The sequence below is a fragment of the Malus domestica genome, chromosome 03, assembly GCF_042453785.1.
Source record: "Malus domestica chromosome 03, GDT2T_hap1".
Taxonomy (NCBI): Eukaryota; Viridiplantae; Streptophyta; class Magnoliopsida; order Rosales; family Rosaceae; genus Malus; species Malus domestica.
In genome coordinates, this window is record NC_091663.1 from 12181031 (window position 1) to 12192777 (window position 11747).

The 11747-nt window shown below is 37.7% G+C and overlaps 1 protein-coding gene across 2 annotated transcripts; it reads left to right on the forward strand.

The window, feature by feature from the left end:
- Positions 1 to 5865: 5865 nt before the first annotated feature.
- LOC103440988 (uncharacterized) lies at positions 5866 to 11522 on the forward strand. 2 transcript variants are annotated; one of them, XM_008379683.4, is made up of 8 exons: positions 5866 to 6087; positions 6613 to 7706; positions 8025 to 8143; positions 9171 to 10112; positions 10196 to 10508; positions 10621 to 10786; positions 10982 to 11087; positions 11182 to 11522. In XM_008379683.4, exons 2-8 carry the CDS (start codon positions 6879 to 6881, stop codon positions 11297 to 11299), a joined length of 2592 nt encoding a protein of 863 aa, XP_008377905.3. In that variant the 5' UTR covers positions 5866 to 6087; positions 6613 to 6878; the 3' UTR covers positions 11300 to 11522. The 2 variants fall into 2 exon arrangements, with proteins under 2 accessions (XP_008377905.3, XP_008377906.3); XM_008379684.4 differs by lacking the exon at positions 5866 to 6087 and adding an exon at positions 6136 to 6529.
- The last annotated feature ends 225 nt before the right edge of the window (positions 11523 to 11747 follow it).

The following is an 11747-nucleotide window of genomic DNA, read 5'->3' on the forward strand; positions in this document are numbered from 1 at the left end:
AAATGTACCAACTTTTTGTATGTAAAATGTATCGTAAAAATTACCAATTTTTTGTATGTAAAATGTCATTAATACAAGTATTGACAAATCATTGGTTTTATTTAAGTATATTTTTTTATAAATATTTTCAACAAATTATGGATTTTATTTAAAATCTCATTAATATAAATTAGCGTCCCACATCGCCCAGGTAGTGAATCCTCTAAGCCTTATATGTATATTCTCATCTCTACCTAGCACGAGACGTTTTGGAAGCTCACTGCCTTCGAATTCCATAGGAACTCCAAAGTTAAGCGAGTTCACACGAGAGCAATCTCAAGATGGGTGACCCACTGGGAAGTTATCGTGTGAGTTCCTAGAAATAAAACCGGCGAGTTCGCACGAGAGCAATCTCAAGATGGGTGATCAACTGGGAAGTTCTCGTGTGAGTTCCTAGAAATAAAACCGTGAGGGTGTGGTTGGGGCCCAAAGTTGACAATATCGTGCTACGGTGGAGTCGAATCCAAGATGTGATAATAAATAACTACAAATATCAAATTTTAATTTAAAAATTATAATAACCTACATAGAAATGCATTATTGCATTAATTTCAGGGATTTCAATAAAAAATCGAAAACCAACAAGGTTTCAATAAAAAAATGTTGCTAAATAGGGACCGCATCCAAAGTTACCCTTATCAAATGTTGATCAAATGTAGCCCATTTTGGGCACAATGTTATTACTCAAGGTCATCAACGGTTAGTTGGGGCATCGAACTAACTAAAATAGTGTTAACAATATAATAAGACAATAAGCACCATTCATTTTTAGGCCTAATTGGATAAATGGTCCCCGTGGTCATAAGGTATTCGGATGATAGTCCCTGTGGTAAAAAAATTCGGATTTAAACCCCTGTGGTCTAAGTCTGTTAGGATTTATGCCCTTCTGTTAAATAATGTTGACGTGGCTGTCACATATATGTCACGTGGCTGCCAAATGTCTGCCACGTGGCAAAAATAATAATTTTTATTTTTTTTTAAAAACCTGAATTTTTATAAAATAAAAAAATAAAAAAAAACCCAGAAGATCCCCCCGCCCTCCGCCTGTTCCCCCCCCCCGGCCGGACTTCTTCTTCTTCTTCTTCCCGCCGAAGACCAGCTCCCCCCCCGCTGGAGCCCTCTCCCCGCGCGACCCTCCTCCCTCTCCTTCTTCCTTCTTCTTCTTCTTCCCGCTGGTCTCCCCGCGCGACTCCTCCCTCTCCCTCTTCCTTCTTCTTCTTCTTCTTCTTCCCGCCGGAGACCAGCTCCCCCCCTCGCCGGAGCCCTCTCCCCGCGCGACCCTCCTCCCTCTCCCTTTTCCTTCTTCTTCTTCTTCTTCTTCTTGCAGATCTGGGTTTTTTTTTTATGTAAAACATCAGGTTTAAAAAAAAAAATTATTATTTTTGCCACGTGGCAGACATTTGGCAGCCACGTGGCATATATGTGGCAGCCACGTCAGCATTATTTACAGAAGGGCATAAATCCTAACAGATTTATACCACAGGGGTTTAAATCCGAATTTTTTTACCACAAGGGCTATCATCCGAATACCTTATGACCACGGGGACCATTTATCCGATTAGGCCTTCATTTTTATAAACCGAAGCCACGATTTATTACACAAGTGTACTGTCACCGACATGGTTGGCAACACTGAAGTCGAGAGACATATTTTTATGGATTTTTTAGTTTGAAATTTTCTTTTGGTCGGAATAATTTGATGGATTACCAACTTGTTAACAGGCTAAAAGATTTATTAATTATTCCAATTTACTTTTGTTAAACTAATTCAGAAAGATTGACCAAAAAAACACAAAAAAAAAACTTAATCCCGGAAGTTTAAGTACATGGCCGATTCCATTGATATACTTTGCCTTCCTTATGGAAGAATGCACATATCTTATCTTTTACGGATAACGTATTTTTATTTTGGGTAAATCTCAGTTTACTATCCTCAAATTTCGTGGTTTTTAACATTTGGTATATGAAGTTTTTTTCGTCTCAAAGTCTTACTTAAAGTGCTAATTTTGGGACAGTCTTATACATCCGCTAGTCTGGTAGTTAAGTCTCATGTTAACTGATGACGTGACGCCCATATGGATAATGATTGAGCACCATGTGTCATTAAGGGGTCCGCATGGAAATTAAAAATTAAAAAAAAATTGGAGACAATATATATATATATATATTGGTCATCTTCCCCGCCCTTCCCTTCCTCCCTTATCCCTCCATTCTTTCCTCTGCACCAACCCACCATACTAATGGATGTATGAGACTATCCCAAAATTAACACTTTAGGTATGACTCTGGGACGAAAAAAACTTCATGTACCAAATGTTGAAAACCACGAAACTTGAGGGTAGTAAACTGAGATTTACCTTTTTATTTTTAAATACATAATAATAAATGTTCACTTCTTAATATTTATTTGAAGATCATCCTTACAAAAAATTATTCGAATAAGAGATCGTTTAAGCATTCAAATGTATCAAATAAGTGGATGGTTCATTATGAATATATTACTTGGTACTCATATCGTTGATTTGTTTCACATATTTGGTGACTAAATGATCTCTGATTTGAATGATTTTTTTATTCAAATGAAGATTAAGAAATTGAACGTTTTGATTATGAAATTTATATTGTTAATGTATGTTATTAGAAAGAAGTGGGATATGTGCATTGTCAAATCCCGGCCCGAACCCCCACTACATCTCGGGCTCGACTCCACCATAGCATGATATTGTCCGTTTTAGGCCCCGACCACGCCCTCACGGTTTTGTTTCTGGGAACTCACGCGAGCAAAACTTCCAGTGAGTCACCCATCCTGGGATTGCTCTTGCACAAAGTTGCTTAACTTTGGAGTTCTGATGGAACCTGAAGCCAGTGAGTTCCCAAACGGTCTCATTCTAGGTAGAGATGGGAATATACATATAAGGTTTACATGATCCACTCTCCTGGACGATGTAGGATGTTACAATCCACCATCCTTAGGGGCTTGACGCCCTCGTCGGCACACTTCCAGCCAGGGATTGACTCTGATACCAAATTGTCACATCCATGGTTGGAAGTGTGCCGACGAGGGCGTCGGGCCCCTGAGGGGGGTGGATTGTAACATCCCACATCACCCAGGGGAGTGAATCCTGTAAACCTTATATGTATATTCTCATCTCTATCTAGCATGAGGCCTTTTGGGAACTTATTGGCTTCGGGTTCCATCAGAACTCTGAAGTTAAGCGAATTCGCGCGAGAGCAATCCCAGGATGTGTGACCCATTGGGAAGTTCTACTCGTGTGAGTTCCCAGAAACAAAACCGTGAGGGCGTGGTTGGGGTCCAAAACGGACAAAATCATGCTACGGTGGAAATGGGAATATACATATAAAGTTTACATGATCCACTCTCCTAGACGATATGAGATGTTACATGCCTTCTCCCAAAGGGGGAACGCAATTATTATCCTTTGAAAAACGTACCATTTATTAATACAAGAAGGATAATACTTGCATTCCCCTTTGGCCATTGAATGATGAGCTCATTCCCCCACTTACAAATAACGTATCTTCACCGTATAATTTTTATAATGAAATCGTTCAATTTCTTAATCTTCATTTGAAAGATTGTCTCTACAAAAAATCATTCAAAACGGAGACTGTTTAGTCATCCAAATGTATTAAATAAATCAAGGATTTAGGTACCAAGTAACATATTAATGATGAGCCGTTCATTTATTTTTGAAGGATTTGTTGTAAAAATGATCTTCAAATGAACATTAAAAAATTGAATGATTTTGATTATGAAATTTCTACAGTAAAAATACGTTATTGCAAGTGAGGGAATGAGCTCATATCCCAATAGAGAATGCAAGTATTATTCATACTAGAAAACCATTCTTTAACAATCATTTGTATAGCCTGTATGGAAATGTTTCTTTAGAGAGCACTTTTGTTTAGAAGTACATTCAATTGGAGCGCTTCTATTAGAAGCACTATTAAACTTTTAATTAAAATGTCAGTATTTTAAAAAAAATCGCTTGAATTGTTTCTTAAAAAAAAAAAAGAGCACGTAACTGATACTTTTATCAATTTTAAATACATAAGCACTTTTAAATAAACTTTCAAACACCTTCAATTGCTTTAGAACAAAGAAGACTCAATCTGTTGAATTACCCAAAAAAAAAAAAAAACTTAATCTAACTATGTAATGAGCAAACTTTATTAATTTGAAATTAAAAATTCACTCGTGTTGATTTGAGGCAAACTTTATTAAGATCTAACACGACTTTTTATATAACTACATCATTCAAGATTTCGGTTGATGCATAGATTTCATGAGCCAAATGCACCTATCTAAAAGCTAGAATTTTAAATATCTTTTATGACCACCAAGGGCCACATGGTGACTTCATTCTTTTTTCTTGATGAATTCAATACTTTTTGTTTCACTAATTGAATAATATCGTTTGTTCAAAAATAAAAAGTTTAATTTAATACTGTTCCGTTTTTACTTTTTTGGTGATGCCTAACTTCATTCTCAAATCTTCTATATCAATTTTCCATTTCTTCAACAACGTGAGTAACTAGTGAGTTTATAGTTTCTTTTTCTACACTCATCTTTTTATTTACATTTTTAAATTTTCATTTGGTCTATTTCTGCACGAATTCACCGTGTATCCTAAAACTAATCTTGTTTGTATCATAATTATTGACTATGTATCTTTCCATAAAACTAACTTTGCACTCATGGACTTTAAGGCCCTCTTGTTTTTGAAAATTCAAATTTTATTTTGCAATGATGATCCTCGACGGATTCTAATTCTAAAGAGGTCGAGCTTTAACTTATACAAATTAAGAGATTGGACTTTGTGGATTACTGATGATGGGAGTTGATTGGTCCATATCTAAGGGTTTTCCATAATATAACCTAGCTAGTTATGCCTTTTTGTTTTTTTTTTTTTTTTAAACAAATGAAATTAGGGTGGAGAAATAGGCTAAATCTCACAATGAGTTAGTAATAATGTTGTTCAAAATTTTATTTGGTGAGATTCAAACCTAAGACCTCTTAGTTACAAGTAAAGATGAATACTACTAGATCGTAGTACTGAGTGATAGCTAGTTATGCCTTTATCTTTGCAGATAAATATATATATGTACGTATATGTGCTCCACATCCTTCGTAAACTTAATTCTATTGGTTGGCACATCTTTGTCATATGATATGGTATAAACATTAAAATGATTGTATTACTTTTTTCTTTTGATAATAAAATTACATAAGTATTCTTTCAAATTAATATTCGAGAAACACTTTAAGTGAGATTTTTTATGGATTATCTGCTACCTTATTTGTTTTACATAATATTTTATAATATTAATATAAAAATTAACGGTAAACTATAAGCAGACATATTTGAGAGAACCCTATAACATTTCTCCTAATATTATTCCAACAAACGTATGGTGAAAAATGCCTCAAAGGTTGTACCATCTCCATCGAAATGGAAGAAAACGCAACCGGTCTCCAATAATTTAAACCATATTTTCTTTCCATCATAAATTGATAATTAATTTCTTTGAGTAATGTCATAATAAATTGGAATAATAAAAGGGAGCCCACTTACTGACTTGCACACACCACTGAGATCCTTACAAAAGGAAGCCATCCAAACGGCGCCGTATCCCCTAACGACTGACATCCAAACGACGCCGTCTCCATCTCCCAAGCTTGCTCCCCACTTCCCGTTAAATTTAAGTTTTGGCAGGTTTCGTAAAACGACCGAACGAACACGTGCCACGTGACAGCCCCTGGCGGCCCCCCCTAGAAATTTGTAGACGTTGGCGTGACGGCAAATATTTATGGGGGAAAAGCCTCCCAACCGTTTACTGTGTCGATTTATTCTTCGCAAATTCGCCGCTCTTCCCTCTCTCTCTCTCTCTCTCTCTCTCTCTCTGTGAAACTTCCACTTTCTCTCTCTAAATCCTCTCTCTCTCTCTCTCTCCCCCTGTTATTTTCTACACAGCTAGGGTTTTCGTTTCCTTTACTCCCAAATCATGAGGCAGAGAGCTTCGCTGGTAAGTTTCTCACTCCTCAAATTTCCCCAGTGTTTTATTTAAATCCTCGCGGTTTCATGCTCTGTTCGGTGATTTCGTGGGTTTTGATTTCTCTGAGTGGTTGATTTGTAATGCCGATTTAGTTTTGGATTCAATTTTCTGTTTGGTTTCCGAGAAAGTTTAGGGAAAATGATGGAAAATGGATTTGTGAATCTGGGGGTTTGGCTGTTAGGTGTGGTAAGTTTAAGGTTGACTAAGTCTAAATGTGGTGTTGGGATGTTAGTGGGGTTCCAAATAGTGGGGAATATGGGATTCTACGGCTTAGTTTCTTGTCCGTTTGTGCATTTTCTCAGAGACCAAACAGAGGATTGAGGAGTTGTTGAATTTTGACTCCGGTGATTTCGGGGTTTTGGATTTTTGGCAAGTTTTTGTTTCTTCAATTTCTTCCCATCTACGTTTTGAGGTATATAATGTAGGCGTTCTTTTAACTAATTGATAGTATTTTGAAGGTAAAATATTGATTTTGTTTTTGTTTTCTGGATACAGCAAAGGTGAAGGAATATGTCACAGCTGTGATGATTTATTGAAGGAATTGGATAATTAATGGGTGTTGGGTTGGATGAATATGTTTTATCACCGTTGTCTTGGCAATGATGACAGAGACAATGGCTACGAGCTTAGCTAATCTTGCTGAATTTGATGATCTGTTTTTTTAAAGAATCATCTGATTGTAATTCCTGTAAAGAATGCGCCTTTTTATGCGTTTTATACAGATGGGTTGAAGAACGAGTTTTTAGTTTGGATTTTCGAGAATGGCTATTGCTGGTCCACACAATGTTTCTGTGCTTGAACCTTCCTTCCTCAGAGACTCTCAGTCTCATTCATCTAGGCGAATACGTGACGAAGGGAGCATGAGTACCCGCGCATCCTCCCTGCTACGAAGGTGGCGAGAGCTTGAGGATGAGCATGTCTCGAGTCGTTCCCAAGAGAGAGATAGTGAGAGGTTGATTCTACAAAGGAGTGATAGGTTGATAGATGAGATCTCGAGAGCAGACACTACTGAAGACCACGGTAGTGACCACCCAGGTGATTTGGAGGATGTGAGAGTGGGTGAGAGTGAGTGCCGATTATGGTCCCGAGGTCAAATTGGGTCGTCAAATGAACATGAGGAGTGCAGTAATTTTAGCAGTGAGCATTCTGATTTTGGGGAGGTTGAAAGGGGGAGGGTGAGGCAAGTTTTCAGGGAATGGATGGCTTGTGGTGGGGCTGAATATATGTCAAATGGTTCTCGTTTGAATAACAATTCAAGGGCAGACTGGCTTGGTGAAACTGAACAGGAGAGGGTGAGAATTGTAAGGGAGTGGGTGCGACTTAACAGCCAGCAGAGAGGTGCTTCTGGTGACAATAGAGGAGAACAACCTGCTGAAATTGGTAATCAAATTGAAAGAGTTCGTGATGGATTGATTGTTAACCAAACTGAAGGCCGGTCTGGGCATACACGAAGGGGAATTCGTAAATTATGTGGTAGACAGGCTATGCTGGATATGGTAAAGAAGGCTGAGAGGGAAAGACAAAGGGAACTTCAAGTCTTGTTGGAGCACCAGGCTGTATCACAGTTTGCTCACCGCAACCGCATTCAGGTTCATGGCTATAATGCTTTCCATATCTTCACTTGCTTATCATATGGGTGCTCTGCTCTTTAAAAATGGGTTTTTTGAGTTAATTATACTTGAACTTACATCGTAATTTTTGTGAAAGTTTGTAAGTATGATTTTTATTTTCATCGGATAATGTGAATATCCACACAGGTGATATTTGAACGAAAACCAATATTGTTACTTGTTAGCGCTATATTATATAAGTGTAATAATGCGTATTTCTATTGATTTTAAACTTTAAGGCATGGAAAATCCTTTTGGGTACTGGTATACCAATATTGTTTCTCTTTTCTCCTGCAGTCATTGCTTAGAGGAAGATTCTTACGAAATGCTAGAGTGATTGAGGATGAGAGACCTACTTCCATGGCTGAAAATGAATTAGGTTTATTGAGACAAAGGCACACAGTCTCTGGTCTAAGGTATTTTTGCGCTGCTTTAATTTGAAAAATATTTATCTTTCATTTTCTTTGCAAAGTTGTACTCTAATTTGTTTTCGTAAGTTTTGCTTAACTTTTCATTCTACCCTTTTGTTCGGGTTACTGTGGGATTTCTTTGTAAATTTTGTGCAATTAAATAGTTGGAATTGCATCGTCTCAGAGTGATGATTTGACCCATCCTTATAATTCTCTTTCCTTTTCGGTATCATTTGTATTTTCTTTTTGTTTGTATTATCTTCCAAGGTTTGTTCATGGATGGCTATTTGATATATCTCCCAACCTCTATTGAATCGTGAAATTGCTTTTGGTATAATATGTTTAGTTTATGGGGGTTGAAGGGTGTTCCACAATAGAAAGATGATTGTGGCCTAAATTACATTAGGCAGATTGTGAAGTTTTTAAATTTTGATTATTTGGAAGGTGCCAAAACATAGCTATTAGCTTGTGCTCGCAACTTATTTTAATGGTCAAACAAACAGGTGAACGTGTTCTGGACACACTATTAAGTGGGAGGCTGTCAAGCTGTACCAGTTTTCTTCAGTTTCCCTTCTTCCCCACTGGTTTTGTGTATGAAAAGTTTTAAACAACAAACAATTTACCTTTCACACAGTGAAATTGAACTCGAATTCTTTTTCTTAACCCCTTATCACCATTTCAGTATGATGTGGCCCTGTAATTGCTGCTTATGGTGCTGTTCTGACTGGTAGTAAATAAGGAGTTGATTGTGTTTTTGGACTTTGTCCCATGTAATTTTTTGTTTTTGACACTAGTCATGTATGTAGTATAGTATGTGATGTAAATATAGTTTCACCCTTAGAGCATCTTTTAAATCTTTATTATAGACTGTGGTTCCATTAATATGTTTTTTCGTTTTTATCATCGAAGTTGTCAGTGAATCTTTATTTCATAGATTAATACTGAATTAAGTTTTTATTTCAACATTTATATTGAAAAAAAGAATGTTTTTATTTATTTCTCATCGATATTTTGAAATCTATTCTTTGAGTAGGGACGGTTTTTGCTCCAGATTGGATAGTTCTGTTTCTGGTCCAGTAAGCAGCAGCCACTCTGAGACATCTTCTAGTGTTTCTATTGGTAGTAGAAATGGCGATACTCAAGTAGACAACACACATGAGGTCCTAGCTGGGTCTTCTGAACAATCTGCCACTAATGATGAGGCAAGTGAGGACCGAGAACATCGCTGTGGTATATCAGATCGCACGGATTTAGGTGGCAACGCCGTTCAAGACATAGATTCAGAAGAACCTGATGCTTCTGTAGAGCGCTGGCAAGAAGAAGTTCCAGATAATGTTGTAAGAGACTGGCAATGCTCAACTATCACTGAATTTATTGAAAGGAGGGATGGTACTGGTCCTAACATGATTGGGGACTTACATACAACCACTGCCGTTGAGCAGCCCCCAGAAACTTTGCAAGATGATGCTGGACACAGTAACATGCGAGAAGTCAGTGATATGTCTAATGAGCAGTCTGAGCCGAGTGGGGAGGCAAGTGTAATAGGTGAACGATCTGATCATACATATAATTTACGAGGAACTGTGCTTGGGGATGTAAATTTTCAAGAATTTACTTCTCAGGTACAACAATGGCAGGATCAAGTTTCAGAAAATGCCGAAGGGGTCTTGGAACAACCTGTTGTTGAGTATAATGACTTGAGAGAAAACGTTGGGGAAGATATAGCTGAGGAACAGCAGGAAACAACTGCTTATGAATGGCCCCAGGAGTTGTTGGAGAGCGAAGATAGAGAAAACAGTCGTATTGAAGAAGTTCCTGAAGTTTGGCATGAGGAAAGTGGTTTTCAGGAGGCTGTTCAAAGTTGGTTAGAAGAGCCATCGGACCAGGATGTTTATCCGGTCAGGCAGATTGATACATTTTATTTTCCGGATGATGATAATGCTCCTGGTACTGAGCTAAGGGAACTCCTAAGCAGGTATGACATGTTATTAATTTATGAATATGCCGTAGGCTTCTGATGGATCTGTTTTTCTTATGGAAATCTTATTAATGTTGCAGGAGAAGGGTCTCTAATCTTCTTAGTAGTGGTTTCCGTCAGAATCTAGATCGACTGTTACAATCATATGTGGAAAGGCAAAGTCATGCTGCCATTGACTGGGAGCTGGATGATACATCACCTTCTCCTGAATCTGCAGAACAGGATCTAGAGCAGACTGGTGCATATCGAAATGGGGGTCAAGTGCATGCTGTTGAGAGTCGTAGTCCTAGTACTGCTCTACGATCACAGCAAATACCTTCCTCTTCACTTTGGGACCAGGAGTCACACCCTGATAATTGGCCACAGCATGACATGCATCAACGTTATGGAATTGTGAGTTTGCACAATGCTTCTCATATCTTAATTTATGGTCCGGTATTGAAACACTAATATTTTTTATGCCTACCTTTGGATTATTTAATTGACACATTGCTTATGGATACAGGACTGGGATATAATTAACGATATGAGGATTGACATGGCCAGGCTACAACAGAGGATGAATAACTTGCAACGAATGATGGAGGCCTGCATGGATATGCAACTTGAGTTGCAGCGCTCGATAAGACAGGAAGTTTCTGATGCCCTGAATAGATCAGCTGGTTCACAAGGTTTGTCTACAATACATTGACCACTCTCAGTTAGCTTTGTGAAGTTCTGTCCTCATAATATTTCTAGATGGCATTCTTATACGAGGGAAAGATGTATGTATAACACGTTTCTCCCACATTTTACCATGTAATTTCCCTCTTGGATGCATTGTGTGCTTTCTTTGAATTGACTTTGTGAGGTGCCTTCTTTTGCAGGGGCGTGTCAAGACGGTCTGCTAGAAGATGGGTCTAAATGGGATCATGTAAGGAAAGGAATTTGCTGTATATGTTGTGAAAGCAGCATCGATTCTTTATTGTACAGGTAAAACTCCAAAACATGTACCATCGTGATTCAATTTTTCGGCATGTAGAGATTCTAACACCGTTGTCCGATTTCTGTTGATTTCTTCTTACAGATGTGGGCACATGTGCACATGTTCACAATGTGCTACCAAATTGGTTGAGAGTAGCGGAAAATGTCCGATGTGTAGAGCACCCGCAATTGAGGTGATTCGTGCTTATTCCGTGTTGTAATTTGAGAAACAAAGTTAAATTAACAAACGATATATATATATATATATATATATATATAGCAATCATACGTTTTTGCAGCCACCATCCAATCTCTTTTTTCTCTCTGTTCTTTGTTCCTTGGTGGCATGGCGTCTTATGTATTTGGAAATTATGATTGACATCGCACTGTCTTTGATTCAATTTTAATTTAGTAAAATAGAATGCAAGGCTCGTATACCATAAAGTCAGCACATATACTTCTGAATTCGTGACGGTTCACTTTTAGTTTAGCATATTTAACTTGCGGTTTACGATAATTGAAATTTAGACTTTTCACTTACTAGTAAAAAATATTACTAGACGTTAGTACTATATAGTGTGCTTTAATTTAAAAGGATAAGAGAAATTCTTCAGTGTAATGCCTTCTAGAAGAAATGCGAGCTTCTTGCGGCAACATGCTATGGGGTGG